The sequence below is a fragment of the Scomber scombrus genome, chromosome 10 (assembly GCF_963691925.1).
Source record: "Scomber scombrus chromosome 10, fScoSco1.1, whole genome shotgun sequence".
Classification (NCBI taxonomy): Eukaryota; Metazoa; Chordata; class Actinopteri; order Scombriformes; family Scombridae; genus Scomber; species Scomber scombrus.
In genome coordinates, this window is record NC_084979.1 from 23118959 (window position 1) to 23138300 (window position 19342).

The following is a 19342-nucleotide window of genomic DNA, read 5'->3' on the forward strand; positions in this document are numbered from 1 at the left end:
TGCAAAGATCACACTTTTCTAAGCCAAATCATTATAAAAAGACTTCAAAAGGCACAAGAACTGTTGACGACATAGCTGTTTCAAACTTGTCATTTATCCGTAGGTGCTCATACTGGAAAAACTCAGATGTTTGGACCCTGATAAGGTTCGCATCGTGAGATGCCATGAATGGTTCCACAGGATGGACTGGACCTTTATGGTGTTTGAAATTCTGGAAATGAGCCTCCATGAACACATGTGCCAGAGACAATGGGCCCCTATCCCTTTACATGGCATAAGGATCATCATCAAAGATGTAAGAATAAAGTGCCAGATAGAAAGTAGTATCTGAAGCTCTTTTAGTTTCCCACAGTCATTTTATTCTGTGACTGACTTTACTTACAGGTGGCTAGAGCGCTAAAGGCCCTGAAGGGAATTGGACTGATCCATACAGATTTGAAATTGGACAACATCATGCTTGTTGATCATCACAGACAGCCATTCAGGGTGAAGGTCATTGACTTTGGCTTGACTCTTGAGAGATCTGAAGCTGAACTAGGACTAGTTGTTCAGCCACTTTGGTATCGGTGAGACCTTTAGAGCTGGAAACAGCTTGGGTTAACATCTCATGTCAGTTATTGAAATTGGCAAACACTGCTCTGTTGAAATATGTTTGCAGTAGTGACAGATAAAACAAAGCTTTTTGAAACACTGAATCAATATGGGGCAATCGCGATGAAAATGTTTCACCATTTTAAAGCATTTGATACAGTCAAAATGAAAAGGAAACTGATGAATTCAGGGTCCCACATGCAAGATGCTACAATAGAAATTGTATTTTCATGCCTTAACACAACAGTGTTCTTCATTTTGTTTTTTGTTTTATTCCACTCTCAGGTCCCCAGAAGTTATTTTGGGAAGCTCATTTAATGAGGCCATAGACATTTGGTCTCTTGGCTCAGTGATGGCCCATATGCTCCTTGCCTCTTCACTTTTCCCAGGGAGACAGGAATATGATGTGGTAAGTATTATAGCTACTTCATTTAAATACCATTCCTATGATATGTAGTAATATCGATTTGCATGTACTAAAGGTTGGGCATTTTTATTAATAATGGACATATAACAACATTACTAAGTGCTACAAGTCTGTAGCCATGCCAGTGTCTTAGTGAGACTGCACTTAGGTGGTGCTAGATGAAAAGTGAATCATCAAAAAGGGATTCATCTTTAGGGCAATATGAATGTCTTTACCAAATTCCAAGGCAATCCAATTAATAGTTATAAAGAAATTTCACTCAAAGGCACAGATGACCAACAACTGACAGACAGACATTGCCATCCATAGAGCCCTGTAAAACGAAAAACACAAAGATTAGAATTATATTGGGCTATTTTTTATTTTTTGTCTCCAGCTACGTTTCATGATTGACCTTCTGGGTGAACCTCCTAAGAGACTTCTGGATGAGGGTATACATACAGAAAATTTCTACTATGGAATTCGGAAGTTCTTTTTGACCATACGCTGGACATTGAAGGTACAGTACTACAACCTTCTTGGACTTCACCGAATATGAATTATTTTCTATTGAAATTGTTTCAAAAACACTTACTCTATTGAAGAAATACCTCAAGTGGATTTTATGTTCTTTTAGACACCACCACAGTTTTACAAAGACACGGGCATCAAGCCAGAGGAAACCAGGAACCACAGAATAACCACTCTAGATAAACTGAAAACAGTAAATTACCAAGTAGATGCTGCTTGTAGAGGAGCCCACAAAATTGTTTCAACTTGAGTACCTTTGTGACTTTTTGTGAGTCACAAAGTTACTTAGGTTAATATCAATTGAACCTTTTTTTTCTTTTTCCAAATGTAGTTGACCTTGTATGAAGAAAACAGTGCAGAAGCTGCTGAGAGGAGTACTTGCGTTGAGCTGTTGAAGATGATGCTTCAAATGGATCCAAGAAACAGGATTACCCCATGTGAAATCCTGAAGCATCCATTCATAAAAATGCGCTACCTGACAACCAACAACAGCTCTCAGTAAGTGTATCTATGTGAGTAGTATGCTTAAGTCTGTATGCTTAAGGCCTACTTCTTGGCACACAGGTTATCAGACAATCATCAGCATAGTAGACTACTAGAGCTGGTTTAACGTGTATATTGTGTAATTTGAACATTACTATAAAAGTGCAAATGTATCCTTTCGTAGCAAAGGAACTGCAGTTGCTGAACCCAGCAGGGGTCGAGCACTAACAAACACTAAATGCACTGCAGAGATAAGGGCTGATTACAGGTACAGTAGGTTTTGATTTCCCCTTTTCTGTTGGATTATGTGATACAGAAGACATGTTTGATGTATTATTGTACATTTGCACTCAATTCAGCACCCCTCTGCCTTTGAGGGGAATTGCAAAATGTATCTTAACAAGTAATTTCGGAGATACTATTTCTCAACTGTATGTATCTTTATTCACCTGCATCTGTAGAACCTCCTGTATACGTGAACCAGGTGTCATCAGGGCTCTGCCAGCTAACAAGACCACACAGAGGGATGGAGCCACCCAGCTGAATAAAACCATATGGTAAGATCATTTTCTCCTCTTCTCAAACCACAGATAAGCATATGTTAGGCAATAACAATTAATAGTTATGATCATACCTTATGCACACAAATAACATTTGAGGATTGCTGCTCACTGTGACAGCAAGCATGTTTACACAAAGCATCTTTCATCACAAAATCTTTCCAAGTGTTTTAGACTTTTATGCTTGATGCTAAATGCTAAGGTCAGCTTGCTAACATGTTCACAGTGACTCTCCATAACTTTTAATTATTACATCCTGGTTTGTAACTGAATTAAAAAGAAAATACATACATGATGATTAATTAGCTTTAGAGGTGCTTGTTAGGCTTCGCCAAAACACAAGCTAGCTGTTTCACCCTGTTTTGGGTTATAATGCTAAGATTAGCTAAACAACACCTATCAATAGCTTGATTCAGAACATGAAACCCGACCCAAAACCTGGAACAAATGTTTTTACGTCAAAAGCTTCTTGCTTGCTCTCTCTCTCCATTTTCGCTGTCTTTTTGTCATGCTCTCCGGAGGCAGAAGAATGCTACCTCTAAATGAATTCAGTAGTAGTAGTCTATTTGTCATCATGATGAAGCAAACCAACTGCAGATATTAAAGGAATAGTTCAACTGTTTGGAAAATACTTTCTTTCTGAGACCCTGTGAAGTACAGATATGAGAAATAGCAGGTAGTAATAATGCTACCCCAGACTTCACCAATACATGTGTTATTACAATAAGTGACAAATGAGTTGATTCCTAGTGTCTCAGACTGCTAATGGGCAGCAAAACTTCATCAGACATAAATAAAATGTCTATATAAGTGAGTCCATTCATGATGGTGACCTTCCCAAAAGCTCTGTTATTCTAGTTTGGTTTCTTCAAGTTTCAAAATGTCATCTAGATCCCAAGATGACATTTAGAAACGTGTCAATTACTGCTTCAATATTCATAGTTCTGTAATTAAAACAGGTAGCAGTGGTTTGAACACATGCTCAATAGACCAGATTATTTCCTTTAAAAAGATAATGTCACATGTCTCTTTAGACTCTTTCGTGGATTAACAATGACTCTCCGTGTATGTGTGTGTGTATGTAGTCTCCAGACTTTGCAGGACATGTTGGCCAACTTTCAGCAGGCGAAGGATGATAGAGACCTCATATTGGAATCTGTGACCGAACACGATTTATGTCATGATAGTGGTCTCGAGTCAATCACTGATAGTGCCACTGATATGTTGCCATTTGTGGATTATGCCAACATAATCATCCCAGTGGTTCCTCCAAACAGCTGTGTTGAAACTCCCGCCCCCGTTATCTTGAACTCTTCTGGTAGGAAATATTCACCTGCACTTGCCAAAATTGTTGTGACCTTCCACTCTCCTTTTTAAATATTTCTTTCAAACTTGGCTAAAGCATCGACTATATTTTTGATTCTCAGTTGTCAGTGACCTTAAAAAGAAGAAGAAAGGTTTCTTCTCTGCCTTGAGATGGAAACTCTACTGCTCCTGTTTGTCTGACGATGACGAGGAGTAAAACGTTTTGTCTGTGAATATGTAATAAAACTCACTCTGTATGGCAAAGCTCAACCTCAAGTTCTCCTGGGTTTTAGTGCACAACCATCACAGCAATTTGTATGGGTAGCAGGGTGGCTCCCATGCTGAACTGAATGGAATTCCTGTATGGAGTTTACATGTCATCCCCATGTTTGTGTGGATTTTCCCAGGGCACTCTCATTTCTTCCAACCAACACAGATGTTTCAAAATCACTTTTCTGGGCTCAAGCACAGCGCTTTAATAATTATTCATATTTAACAAAGTTGTGTTTATGTGTCTATATCTCTTTTCACATTATAAATTATTGGCATATTATTGGATGTCTGAAAACAATGTATATTGTTCAATAAAGATGATTTAATAATAATAATAACAATGATAACTATAAAGGGCTCGAGCTTAGCGATAAAATAAAACATTTAGCCCACAATAATGTATAATAATGTAGCATTGTAAGAGCTCTGGGCTTGAGGAAAGTTTTACAAATATAAAAACTCGATGGACCGAAAATGAATAAAAGAAAGTCATAATCAGGGGCGGAGCTAGGGGGTGGCTTTTGGCACGAGGCTGCAGCACTAATGTTTTCTCAAAAGCCCAGAATTAAAAAAAAAATCTTGTTGCAGTCTGAGTGAGTTTATAACAACTATGATCAAGAGAGAAACTTATGAAGAAATCTCAGTTAAGGCAGTGTTACAGAGTGAAATGTAATTTAAAATGAATGTAATATTTTTTTGTTTTCCTTTTGATCCAATGCCTTATTCATCTTATTTCTATGTGCATTCTATTTGGAAAATAGTTAATAAGGACCAAAATAAATTTTGAGCATGTGAACCATCAGGAAAACAAAGAAAAAGGCACTGGCTCTGGATGCTCTGGGTTTAGCCATGTATCTGGCCAACTCTTAGATGTGCCCCATGTCATATTTGAACTTGTGTGTAGTTTGAGGTATCCAGTCAACAGGGTTGGGAAGGTTAGACTGTGTGCTCCTTAACTTGTGCATGTTGGCTGAGGTGGCTCCTCCTACATCAGATCAATGATCGGACTCATCCATCCTTCTGTGTAAAGCTGGATGAATGAGTCCGACCCTCGTATAGAGCCCCGTGCATTTTAAAATCCTTCTCAGTGTAAGCATTTTCATCACAGTATCATCCACTGTGCCCAGTCTCGTCATGTCTCAACCCAAGCATGAAGTACAATTTAAATCGTGTATATTAGCCACGCTTCTATCAGTTCTCCACACACCGTTCCCTCAGTGTAGAAGTTCCACTATCACATTTTAACGTGATAGTTTTCATGTTATAACGTGACACTTTTCACGTTATAACGAGATACTGAAATATAAAAAAATATATTGTTTTCAAAGAATTAAAAACACCAATATATATATAACATGTTATATATAACATGTTAAATTTCAAGAAAAAATTTCAAAAAAATTTCAAAAAAATTGAAAAAAAGGTCTGACTTCAGATGTAACTTCCTTTGTTATAAAGATTTTCATAAGTCACTTTAATTTAATTAAAACAAATGTCACAGTAACTGTAACGGATTACAGTTAAATTTATTTTGTAATTAAATTACCTAACGTAGTTACATGTAAATAGTTACTCCCAAACACTGACCTTGTTTGTAGTCCCAGGTCCTGACAACAGTTTAAAAGCCACCTCTTTTATTGTGGTGGTCTGTGGTGAAAATAACGCTGCAACAAACGCGAGTGACCGGCGGCATGGATTTTATTCTGAAAGACTGATGCAGACAGGAAGTATCATCGTTGATGCTGCTAGTGGAAGATAAGCTGTCATTGCTGCGGAACAAACAAACCATAACACTACGTTACTGGAAAGAGGTCCTTTGAGCAGTGGGTAAGAATGTACTTGTATTTATCTAAAATGAAAGACAGGCATATTGTGTCTGGTTATAAATCAGCATTAGCTTGTTTGTGCTGTCAATCAACTTCAGTCGCAGCGTCATCTTCCAGCGCAGCTAACGGGAGCTGTTTATAACTTATAGCATTAGCTAGAGGCGAGCAGCTAAGGCTTACATTTTTTTTAACAGAAAACGTAATTGAAGTGCAATAGTAATATTTAGCTTTTTTCTACTGTAATAGATAGAAAATCAGCAAACATCAGCAAACCGACTGACCGCAGTAAAAAAGTGACATGTAACGCTGCTTGCTAACGTAAGCAGGGGCTTCAACTGAGATCACAAGACATGTCATGTTTGCTGCACACTGAGTTGGCCCACATGAATAAATGGTGAAGCTTTCCTCAACGGTGCCAGTGCAGTGAATTTAGAATATAAGCTGCTTGATTGCATTCTTTTTTTTTTTTCATTTGCATATGCTCACTCATTGGTCATTTAGATATTTTATAATTGGGATAATTGTCCTGTTGTTTCCTGTAATATTCATTGAGCGTCACGTATCCGCCACCATGTGACCTTTTTGACGACCCAGATATGCTTGTAACTACGTGCAAATCCTTTTCCGTGTATATTTTCACAGATTTCTTCTCATTAGTAAGGGCAGTGATACCACGAGGTAGTCACATGAGTGAAAAGGATGAGACATAAACAACAAAGGGGCAGCTTGAGGAGAGATCCGCTGCACAGTGTCTGACACCAGGAAGGGGTCTGCTGCTTGTAAAGGCCCTGCACAAGCAGCCCCCTGTGTCCCCCTTAACTGAACATATGCAATGAACAGTACTACTCAGCCCCCTGCCGTCATAGATGGGGATGTGGCCGTCAGCTATGTGTTGGTGCCATTTCTCCTCATCACCATCGCAGGAATAGCTGCAGCTGTGGTAAGTGGCTTGATGGCACAGGACACAGAGCTGACTTGCTGAAAAATATGCTGTGCCTACAAGCTGTCATATATGGAAAATGTTAAGTTTAGTGAAAATAATACCATCAATTAAAAGGCACCATGAAAAGTCAGAATTGACAGATTTATGGTATGTAAACTGTATATGTATAATCCTCTTTATTTTTGTTTGTTTCAGGTCATGTATATACGTAAGAAAAGAAGGTAACGACTTTTGATTAGTGCATATTGATTTCACAGCACAGTGCTTTTATGATAAACTTGATTGTATCACTTCTGCAACTGTGTGATTAATGAAGTCTCTCTTTGATTTCCTTTATTTATTTATTTTTTGTCCCCCTAAGAATTGACAGACTCCGTCATCAGCTGTTACCAGTTTACACATATGATCCATCAGAAGAGCTGAATGAAGCTGAACAGGAAATGTTGTGGAGAGAAGAGGACACAAGGGTATGATACACCACTGGTTTGCAACCCTCTGGACATGTTTTTCTGCATGTGGGATACGTTGTCAGTGTGAAATCAGATGAAAATGGCAACACCATCAAGAAAATTAGATTTTCTGAGTCAAATTGAAGAAGAATTTTTCAATCATTTTACCATGAGGAAGATACGTGTTCTCTCAACTGGTATGCATGCTTGATCTTAATACAATTGAACACATTTTCAACAAAGGACAATGGTAAACCACATCTACCACACCTTGTTTTCTCACAGTATATACTTTCTATCTGTGTGGTTGCCACTGGTTCCGCCATTTACTCAGAGCAACAGTTCCTCAATTGTTTACTCAATTGTTACTTCCTCTCCACATACAAAAGAATGCACTTATTGCAGTAGAGCATACAATAGTAGGAGTATAGTAAACAAAGTTTATCTGCAAGCCTCAAACACTTCACACTTCTGACACGATTCTTTCTACACAAAATTTGACCTTTGTGTAATTTAAGGCTTTTCTAAAAACCAGTAAAGCCTACATGAGCAAGTACAAGTAGCTGTCATGTTACCTTAAGGTCAGACCAATAATGCCCTGACTCCTCCCTTGAAGATCTTCTGATACTCGTGGTGGTACACATATCTTAGTTTTGGAGATTTAGGTTTGCCTGGTTGATTGCAGTAATTCTAAAATGCAATGAGTCATGAGAAACACTAGGTGGCAATGTTGACTATGCACAAAGCTGCAAAAAAAGTTTGACTTCAAATTTGTGAAAATGTAAAATGGGAAAAACTGTGAGTGCCATAATATCAAGTTCTGTATTGGGCTAAGTGACTATTGATATGTCCTTTTTTTAAAGGGTCACTCCACTCAAATCACACAAAACATTGTATCACTTACTCCCACTGGTATTTAGTCTTGAAGATAGTTTTTCTGCTAATCCAATACAGAGAAAGTGAATTGAATTTGCGGTGCTTAAAATCTTAAAGGCAACATGTCTTTCCAGAAGAAGTGTCTCTGTTTTTGAGTGTGTTCATCGCTGCCAGCAGTATTTGCTGGGACTATTCATTTGGTAGAAAGTAGTTCCATAAGAAAACTGCTCACAGTGACGTCTCTGGATTATCATTAGTAACAGGGACATTTTTTCTGGAGAGACATATTATTTTGAAACATTTCAAATGTGTCTTAATGCACAAATTAAATGTCATTTGTACATATTTATTACTATTTTTTTAATGCACTGACGGGAGCTGGTGAGAAACAGTATTTTATTTCATTCTGGGTATGCAAATATAATTTTAGTGCAGTGACAAAAAAAACTGTCAGGTGCCTTTCAATCTCAGCTTTTTATGTGTGTCAGAATATATCTCTACATATGTACATCTGAATTTTCTGAGAACTGAAATTGCCATTATAGACTGATATCACAGAGGTGATACCAAGCACCATTGGCCTGTGTGTAATTAGGTCGAACGACTTAACTTTATATGACCTCATTTGAATCAATATTGTACTTAGTTATGCCTTTAAAGAAATACTGTACAAAACTAAAATGTGCTTTGCATTTTATGTCCTCAGGTTGTACAAGGTTGGGCCAGAAGTTATCAACAGCGTCGCCCTCTTCTGACCAAAGATGTCAATGCATGATGGTAATAAAACCATAACATACAGTAGAACATTGAGAGTGGAGACAACCTTTAGCCACAGAGATCAGTCACGTTTGATGGGTTGTTGTTTTTTTTTGCTGCCATCTTCTGTTATCTCCTGAGTACATCAGCAACAGTCAGCATTTTGCTTTTTCCTGTGCAATGTATGGACTCAGTGGCTGTTCATTTGTGAGGTTCTGATGCCAATCCTGTGTGCCTAACACACACAGTACCTTAAACCTATTTATTGGAAATTATTTATTCAGACATTTTTTTTATTGTGGTATTCAGTGACACATCTCACTTAAGAAAGGTCGAACCTCCTAAAGATACAGGCTCCTGTAGGTTTACTTTGTTTACGTTATATAATGTTGATGTGGGCAACATGCGGCAAGCAGTTATGTTCCTGTGGGTTGCAGTGGGCATTTGCACCGACTATGATTTAGGGGCCGTGTTCAAGATGTGGTATGAGTATAAATGCTGTGCACTAGATAAAAATCATCACGCCTGCTGTGAGAAGGTTAGTGAACTGGATCGCTTGTTGTGTGGGGGGTATTTGCAGTGCATTACAACAAAATATGGCTTCTTTGATTAAGTGCTGTTTAAAAAGAATGAAAATAAGCTGTCAGGATTAGGTTTGGTTTGGTAAACTTTATTTCAGTTTCAAGTTGACTCAAAAGAATGAACACGCCCTCTTTGGTTTTAATTTGCTCTCAGAATTTAAGTAGCTGCCACACAATCCGGATTTTTTTGTGGTTTAGCCAAATCCTATGACTCCTATCAATGGTATGAAAAGGCAGATATGGAAGTAAACAATACCAACATCCTCTCATCCCCAAAATGAGCTGTGACTAGTGCCCTAAATATGTCCTGTCTGCAAGGCATGGCACCAGCACAAACTTACCTCCAGCTGAAGAATCTATTCAGATGAATGCCATAGGTCTGACTGTATCAAGCACTGGACAAACTTCTTCTTTTTTTGTGTTAATGAATTGAAACCTTTCCTGACCGTTATTTGCCTTTTGCATTTGTGAATGTAAACTACATACAATATACCTGTTAAACTGTCCATGAAGGTGGACACAAATTTAACAAGTCATATATTGTAGTGGTTGAGTATAGAAATGTCTCTGACAGCTAATACTCAAACTTTTGACATTATCAGGTATGACATATAGAGGTGCTTCAGAGGGAGTGTAAGCTTTTACATACAAGTTGTTTTCAGTGGTCAGTGAGGACCGTGAAACATCTTTATCCCCATGCACATGCTGTGCTCCACCAGTCATCTTTACATCTCACTTTTCATTTTCTATGCATTGTGTGAGGCTTTTACATTTTTATTGTGTGAAAAATATCTATTTAACAGGCCTCCAACTATTTAAACTGTACAAATATCTAGTCATATGACATGGATTTGCACTGGTGAAACGTAGTGAACTCTTCATAGAAAGCTCTGATTTCAGGTTGAACTTGAAAAGTCAAAGAATTACTGAAGTAAATTTTAAATGTGAATTGGCAGCACTGTTATGAATTTCATCTTTCAGACTGTTGTACTATTGTTGCTTTGAGAGATAATTGAGAAGGCTATCGATTCAAATATTGGAGATGTAAATAAAGTAATATAACTTTGTCTTGTTGTAATTGTTGTTCACACTAGCGATCATAGTAGACCTTTACATTTCTCAAATTTATTAGTAAAGTCCATAAAATGGGGAAAAATATTGGTCGCTGTGTGCAAGATGATGTGTTCAAATGTCTTCTGCCCTAACCAAAAGTCAACAAAAAATATTTAACTTTATTATCATAGACTGAAGAAACGAGTCATTAAAGAAGTTGGAACCAAGGAATTGATTTTCTTGGAAAATACAGAAAAATCCAAAACAATTTATTATTTAAATAGACGTCGATTAGTTTAATGGTTGTTAACTAATTGATGAACCAGCAAATCTTTGCAGTTCTACAATGTAACGTAACATGCATGATTTCTTGAGACTTTGGGAGGAAAATTGTAAGAGAATGCAGACATGCCTCAGAAAAAGTGACAGAAAAATGACAAAGAAAATTCTCTTTATTGACCATTTCTGATACAAATTGTTGTAGGGCACCATAGAAATATAGACATTGTACATTTATATACGGTGTACATTAAAAAGAATGATCCCATCCTAATGAGTTTACAGTATATAAATGAACGGTATGCAGATGGTTGGTATGTAAAATGAAAACTGATATTGTCAAGAGTAGTCCCAGGATTTTGAAAATAGACATGAAATGACCGTTGTACGAGTTATGGCGAGGGTGGCCGTGTGCAGCAGTGTCAAACACATGGCGGCCGACAGAACAGTTAAGTGGAAAAAGCGCCCAGTCTGTCACAAACACACAAACATTTGTCCATGAAAATCTGAACCAAACATTTCAGTGCACCAGAAGAATTCTTTTTTTAAAAAAGGAACACACCTGCTAATCTACCACAGTCAGCGAACACAGTCGTCAAGCTGACAGGTCTCCCTGACTTGCTTCACACATTTAACACAACCTGTCTGCAAGCTCTGGTTATGAACGAGCCGAGCCGTGTTGCGTATGCACACAATCACAAACTTGACATCTTAGATACCTCATTACAGTCAGGTTAAAAAAAAAAAAACTAAACAACAAACTTTGTAATAATGACATCTTTCCAACTCATGCCAGGTTACATTTAAAAACAACAGAAACCAGTTAAAATGCAATTATATAGTAAAGTAAGCTGTTGAGTGAGGTATGAAATTCCAGGCCTTGTATTGCCTGTTTGCAGTTTTCCGGGTTCCGTAACTGAGGTTGTAGCAGCTTAGGTGTGTGGAAAAACCCAGTTAAGTGGACTGTGACCGAGGGTTCCCTGACACTTAGAAAAATACACAAACAAACATCTTTTTTTTTTTCCTGTATCAGACAGCATACAACACGTCGTCAAAAAAAGACCAAGAAAGTATATTACTGTACCAAGTGATGACAGGAGGACCAAGCTAGGTGAAGCAGTGAGAGCTAAATGGAATGGAAAAAAAAAAAAAAAAAAGTACAGACCTGTTGGATAGTGCCACCAACTATCCTCTTTTTTTTTTATACAATCAAACTCTGTTTGACCAATTGCAGTTTGCCTTATGAGTGATTGAGTGAGCGCTTGGAAACTGAGGACCATGTGAAGACAAAAGATGTAACAGCATTTGTAAAAGCTCCCTGAAGAAACGACACTGATGCTCTCAGCCTATTACTCTGCTGACCCTATCCTTAAAAACATACACATTACCATAAGATTTGAGTTTTATTATAACATGAAAAGCAGCACACTCATGTTTTCTTAAATGGTATGTAACCCAAAAAACAGAAACAAAAAAAAAAACAGTAAGTCTGATTACTAACGATATACCTTACATCTCCCCACTACACGCCAAGGACTGAGAAGGAAGTTTGAGAAGCGAAACTAAATCTAGACGTCCTACAGGAGAAAGGTGAAGGTGGTAAAGGTGATTCTGCTCTACTGGTGAGAAGGGGGGGGGGTCAGTTGCGCAGATTGGACATTAAAAGAACACATCTACCATCAGTTACCTATTCTCATCCTAAACGAACGCTTGAAGTTCAACTCCATCTATAATACGATGCAAAGGATAGGTTAACCACTTCACACAAACACAAAAAACAAAACAAAAAAAACCAGCAAGTATAGGTAAAATTCACCTTTGTCCAGTACAAAACATGGAGAAAAATCTATATGCCCTACCATCTCAGATGCGGGTACAAATAAGTAACATTAAGCAGAGGAAATGTCCTACAAACCATCTTTAGGGGAAAAACAGAAACATCCGGGCTCCTAAGAGCGCACTTTTGTCCAGTATAAAAGACTTGTGATAACATGACCTGTAGAGAAAAGGGCTGTTACCTTTCATGTAATTCTTAGATCTATGCTTGAGCAAGGTCCATCGTTCTATCCAGTGCTGTTGCATGATATATGTACTGTGTTGACCCTCCTTTTGGCAGGAGGGCTTTGTCGTGAACAGTGGTCATGTGGTGGCACTGGTGTTGGAGTTACAGCCCAGTTCTGGTTAACAGTAAGTCAGTATGTTGAGTGAGGTAGCATGCGTTGTGGATTACTGGTCCTCTTCCTCCTCCTCTTCCTCCTCCTCAGATGATTCCTGCGATGCCTTTTCTTCCTTCTCCTGCGACAGTAGGAGAGGGAGAAGAGAAAGAAAAAAAATCACGTCAGGGCTCAGCTACACCCAAAAAGGAAAAAGCCATCAACATTCAGCAACAATAGTGGCCTGTGATTCATGCCTCAACGCGTGACTGTCTTTACTTTTAATAACCCCAAGTACAAACATGAAGAAAAAAAAACCATAACAATTTTATGAACCTCTTTGATAAACCACTGTGGCACGAAGAACACCCAGGGGAAGGGTGAGCCATCTGTAGTGAGGAGTGATTCATAAAAAGGAGCGGTGAGTCACAATGAGGCATCCTGCTTTTCCTCTTGCACACTCACTACTGCCCAAGATGTTCATTCATAAAAATGAGGGGACTAGTTAGGAGGGTAACTTTGGGTCATTCCTTTCTGTGACTAATGCAATCCAGACCTCTTTCAGAGTACGCCCAAACCACTCATGCACATGACAGAATGTTACTACAAGACCGCAATTTCTTCCTAGATTAAACACACTTTTTTGACTGGCTGTATATGGTCTGGCAACTCACTTTTTGCACAGTAAAAAAAAGAAAGAAAGAATAATAATAATGAAAAAAAAAAATCATGCTGTCAGTGAAACATTTGAATTAACATTAGCATTTAAATTTGGAGAAATTTTGCATGCAGGTTCAGCTTTGCCTTTCAACATGACCAGGTGTGCAAGCAAGCAGCTGCTCTAAATGAACACACGAAAACTAAAATAGCTGTGATGAGTAAAAATGACCCATCTGAGAGGAAGGAAACAAGCAAGGGAATTAGGAAAATGCAATTTTGTCCTGCAGACATACCAATCATAATTAAATTGGGAGAGGAATGGTTTAACAAATGTGAGCACTGATGTTACACTGTTCGTCCAAGGACTCTTACCTCCTTCTTAGGTCTTCCCCTGCGTTTTCCCACTGCAGGTGGGGCTGCTTTTGCCTGTAAAAGGAAAAAACAGTACAACGTTAGAGATACGGGTGGGGCGCAACAATGCATTTTGCTGTGATCCTAATGCTCAGTGACCTGCTCAGTTAAACCAAGACTTGTTAAGGAGATCAGGACATAAACCTATGGTATAAACAATCCATATCTCTACAGAGCTCTGCCTCTAGCTGCCTGCAGATGGCAGTAGTAGCTCTTCAATGAGAGAGATGGAAAGGGGGCATTGGGTTCATTGGCTATTATCTGGAAGGCCGACAGGAACTGCACACAGGGCACTCCAGTTCGCTGGCCACCTGGTCTGAGGCTCAGAGACAGCTGGTGGAACTGAGCGGAGACACAAACCCTCTGCAGCTCTCGCTGCTAAACCTATATCATACATGCATGTGTGTTTCACTCTCTCCCCCTCCCTCTCCTTTTCCCATACATAGCAGTGAAGACAGAGCGCACAGGGGAGCTGGAGGGTTCAGGGCGAGGGAGAAAATCAGTTGTTGCTATGGAGACGACAGGCAGAGAAGAACTAGGACTGTGTGCCGAGTGGGGGCGGAGGGGTGCTTAGTGTCAGCTTGGAAACAGTCTTGCGGCCTCTGCACCTGCACTGCACTGTGCATGACAAGCTGCAGGAAGCTGGAGGACAGGAAGTACAGAGTGAGCATCACTCAAAAAAAAAAAGGCAGTAAACCAAGGTCTTTACAGTGGGAAACCCTAGCCCGGCTATTTTTGACACCAAGAGGGGAAGCAGCTAAACTGCAGCCAACCAATATATCACAAGTAACAGCAGGACATCCTTTTAAGAGGATGAGGTTAGCTACCGTTAAAATCTTCATTAACCAAAAGAAATCTGGAGTGGGAAACGGAAGAGCTTGCAAGACAGAGTGTTGTGTCAGTGCCATCATGAAGATGTGCCTAGCTCTGGATTGGGCATCATTCGGGCTCAGAGATCATGTCAACTGTCACTGAAATCATGACTTGTCAACATGTGAAAACATGCCTGCAGACAGCATTGACTTACTTTGCCCTTGCTGGCTGTCTTGTTTTTGCTGCCCTTCGGTCGTCCTCTGGGCCTCTTTGGAGTAGGGGACCCACTGGGTTCCTGACAAGACAGTCATGGTAAAGTTAGCATAGCACAGAAATGTACAGCATTTTTAGTTTTTATAACAAAGACACTTGAATTTATTTAGGTCACAACATCTTTTGTCACATGATGGATATGAACACATTTCTACATGACACAAAATTATCTTTTCAAGGTCAGTGCACGTGACATACTTAAAGGCTGACAGCTGGTCAACACTGCAGGTTGCCATTGTCTGACATGGAGAACTATAGAAAGAAACTGTTGATAGATTAAACTAAAATGTTCATTAAACAAAGCTCAACATTAGTTTATACATATAACTGGGACTAAAACATGGCATTTATCAGCACTTAAATTTTTTTTAGAGCAGTAAGGGTTATCTTTTAGGGGTTACCATCACCTCCAAAATGCAAAGGCAAATTCAGTGCAAGATAAGGTAGCTTATTCATGTGATAATTTGTGGTTGTAAGCCGTGTCATGACAGACGCATCTCTTGTTGCATTACCAGCTTGTTTACAACCGCAGCTCATAGCAACCGAGCAATTCAATACTAAAACACACCACGCTGACTGACAGCTATACGAGCCATTCTGCGCTTCCACTCTGCTGTGTCATCCATTACACGACCGGCAGAGGTGGGTCGTGAGGGTGGTGGGATGGGGTGGTTGTGAGGGAGGGGGGGTGGGTGTAAAACCGGTTTAGGGGTGTTGGATTACAGGTTGCTTACAAACCGGTGAGACACACAGGAAGTTTGTTGTGGATGTCTACGCTTACACTGAGCAGGGGTGAGCGAATGGTCACAAGGGCTCATTGCAGTCATATCTTGATTTCACTGAGAGCTCAGTGGGACAGCAGGAGCTTATGACATGGATATGCATGTTACCTGCAATCATATATCTGAGTCACCTCAGCCTCAACTGGAACAGATGTGAGTTTAGGGTTTGTTAATCTAGTTTTCCACCTCAAAAGTCCTTCCTACACACGTGGGCCTATTGTGTTCTCGTGCATGCAAACCTGATGTATAATAATTGGCAAACTTGGAAGTATAGATTGGTGCTACTTACGTCAGAGGTTTTTACTTGGGGCTGCTTGCGGGGTCTTCCACGCCCCCTCTTCTCTGTAGCCTCCTTCTCTTTCGGCGAGACTGTCCCCTTGTCGCTCATGTTTGCTTAGCTTTTCAGACCTGGGAAATAAATCACACCGGTCAGACAGGCTGCAAAAGACGAGGCGTCGAGTTCACGCGCATGCAGCACACAGTAAAAAACCGCTCGCGTCATTAAACTCACTGACCGCAACAGACCAAAAATGAGCCGGGATAACCGCACACCGGTAACGGGTCTAATAACTCAATTAATCCGTGCTTATTTCCAGGTCTATTTCGGTCTCATCTGTGCTCCATTACACTAGCCGACGGCGCCACACAAACAAGGGATTGACATCAAACCGGCTTGCATGATATTGGCCAAACCCAGCAGGCAGTGAGAGGCCGCACAGATCTGCACAAAAAAAGACTACTAAACCCGACGCTCCCTTCACGCACCGACCATGTTTTATAGAGGCCCGCTTTCTGCTCGGTAGTTGTTGTGGCCGGTGATCGGGCCTGCGCATGAAACTATATCTTGGCATGTCTGCACACACACCGGGGTCGTGGAGAGACATATCCACCGACACACACACACACACAATGGCTGGTGTGTGCTCGGTGGTGGGAGTTGCAGGCTTAAAAAACCGTGCCTGCATGGACGCTCGCATTTAAAAAAAAAGAGACATAGATAAAGACAGAAAATGCAAGCGGTTGGCTTCATTTTCTGTAGCGAAAGCCCGTCCAACAAAAGACGGCTTCACGTTTTAAAGCATGCAGACTCCTCTCGCCGGAGCTCCGGCTCAGTACCAAAAAAATTACATTAAAACAAAACGTTTCTAACTCGTCGAGTATGCAAAGTTTCACTGGTCCGCATTCGCCTTGCTTGCACTCACCTTTATCCCTTGGTAATAACCTCTACTCTAAATTTAAGACGAAATGTTTCCTTTAAGCCTGGCTGGTTGTACCCGGTTAAAAAGCCTTGCACCGATCTATAGGCTACAGCTTTTATTCGTCAGACAACACACAGCCCGCCCCTTTAAAATCCCAGCTCATGCACCGTTAAAAAAACAGTTATGAATTAGAAAGGAAGAGGGCCGATTTTTAACAAGTAGATATGTACTTTAAATCTCTTACCAGCAGGTTGAGAGGTTTATTCCAACGGCGTCCTATAAATAGCATGTGCGTCTCCTGCAGATAAAGGAAAAAAGGCGCCAGCCAGGAGGAGTTTTGGGGCAATTTAAAGAGCCGCCCTCATGGGAGCTGAAACACTGTGGAGGGCGGAGATATGATAAATGGGCCACCAACAGTACCAGAAGAGCCCACCCTCCCCTCCTGCTCCCTCCCCATCCTGGACGCCCCCCTCCTCCACCCACACACACACAGGTTTGATCACAAATCAAAACACTGAAAATACATGAGTAAAAGTTGCTAAATATACTTTCACCAAGAAAGAAAAAGAAAAAAAGGATTGTAGCTGAGTTTCTATACATTTGCCCACCAGCACATACCTCAGTCTCCACAGTGATGGTGAGTGAACTATGAACTCCCCCAATATAAGCACAAGCCAGGTTTCAGCTCACAAAAAAAAGGTGTTTCTGTATGTGCTCTTATTTTAAGTATTTGTATACTACAGTGGTAGAAGAGAAGTATCCTTAACCTTTAAAGTAGAAAACATAGAAAAGCTGCTCTGTGTTACAAGTAAAAGTGTTCCTTTATTAAAAGTATATAGTAACATCAGCAGAACCCTTTTGTAAGTGTTATACTCCTATTATATATTACATTATAGGATTATTATCACTGATGCATTGTAACTAGGATTTTTACCAGTGGAGTAACTAATTAAGTATTTTACACAGCAGTGGACAGTTTTGAGGTATCCTACTTGTACTTTAATTTATTTGATGCTACTCTACTACATTTCAGAAGGGAAATACCCCACTATATTTATTTGTTTTGTACAAGTCACTTTAATAAGAAATTAAAAGGTTTAACATTCAAAACATATAATTAACTTGTATAATTAGGATGCTAAATATGATGATTGTTATAAATATATTCTAAAACATCTCAATAGTATATGAAATAATTTGAATTACATTCACCTTGACAAACTACCACAAAATACCATTTACAGCGGTAATAATATACATGCTATACTGTGGAAGGGATCAGCTTGGAGAATACATTTAGTTTTTATAATTTAAGTACATTTTGCCAGCCATACTTTTGCACCTTTCCTTATAAGAACTGAATTTTACTTATAACGGAGTATATTTGTACCACAGTATTATTGCTACAGCAGCTGAATACTTCCTACACCAGTAGATTTCACTATATTTAGCTGAGGTGATTTTTTAAAATCTTCTTCATGTATTGTTGTGTAGTTTAATCACAAAACAATGAGATACTGATCATTTGTTTTGTATGTAACATATGAATAAAAAAATATCTGTAAGATAAATGTAGTGTTGTAATAGTGCAATATTTCTTCATAATTCACTGGAATGGAGTGAATTATAAAGGATTAGCGTGAAATGAAAATAATGCTAAGTAAAGATTAAATACCTCAAATATAAATGTACTTAGCTGCATTCCTCCACTGATCTTTTCTGTGGCCATTTGTGATTGTTACACAGTGTTTAGTGTGATTTTTATGCATGAAGTAAAATAATTTAAATCCATGCCAAGCTAGAAAGGAAGGTAAACAGCAGTCTGTAAATAAAACTGTGGGGGTGTTAGATAAAGACTGCTACAAAGTCTCACTGAAGTAGATGTGCTGTCCTTGTATTTTACTTAAAATACTTAGTAAATATTTGAGGTATCAGCCATTTTGGGGTTACTGGCACCTGATCCTAGTAAAGTGATTCAACAAAAATGTGTGAACAGCTTTGCTCTTTCCTCTCAGGACTAATTTTATTAACTGTTCCCAAAGTCCTCACTGAACCAGGTGAAATATATTTTTACTGAATTCAGGATGCTGGTGCTGCTGCCTGGAAAGTTTTTGCAGACACAGACGACCTAAAATTGGT

General features: G+C 39.3%; 3 protein-coding genes across 3 annotated transcripts; 2 read left to right on the forward strand and 1 right to left on the reverse strand.

Annotated features, from left to right (window-relative positions):
* The first annotated feature begins 864 nt into the window (after positions 1 to 864).
* LOC133988286 (uncharacterized) lies at positions 865 to 4140 on the forward strand. Its single transcript, XM_062427889.1, has 7 exons — positions 865 to 1000; positions 1395 to 1517; positions 1860 to 2026; positions 2196 to 2279; positions 2473 to 2568; positions 3657 to 3889; positions 3999 to 4140. Exons 1-7 carry the CDS (start codon positions 944 to 946, stop codon positions 4091 to 4093), a joined length of 855 nt encoding a protein of 284 aa, XP_062283873.1. The 5' UTR covers positions 865 to 943; the 3' UTR covers positions 4094 to 4140.
* A 1757-nt stretch (positions 4141 to 5897) lies between these two features.
* Positions 5898 to 10647, forward strand: smim29 (small integral membrane protein 29). Its single transcript, XM_062427296.1, has 5 exons — positions 5898 to 5976; positions 6618 to 6915; positions 7114 to 7139; positions 7280 to 7385; positions 8950 to 10647. The coding sequence occupies exons 2-5, from the start codon at positions 6808 to 6810 to the stop codon at positions 9016 to 9018; spliced, it is 309 nt and encodes a 102-aa protein (XP_062283280.1). The 5' UTR covers positions 5898 to 5976; positions 6618 to 6807; the 3' UTR covers positions 9019 to 10647.
* Positions 10648 to 12901: 2254 nt separating this feature from the next.
* On the reverse strand, positions 12902 to 17249 carry hmga1a (high mobility group AT-hook 1a). The gene is made up of 5 exons (XM_062427802.1): positions 17207 to 17249; positions 16294 to 16412; positions 15164 to 15244; positions 14098 to 14151; positions 12902 to 13207 (listed from the first exon to the last, which is right to left on the reverse strand). Exons 2-5 carry the CDS (start codon positions 16390 to 16392, stop codon positions 13139 to 13141), a joined length of 303 nt encoding a protein of 100 aa, XP_062283786.1. The 5' UTR covers positions 16393 to 16412; positions 17207 to 17249; the 3' UTR covers positions 12902 to 13138.
* Between the last annotated feature and the right edge of the window lie 2093 nt (positions 17250 to 19342).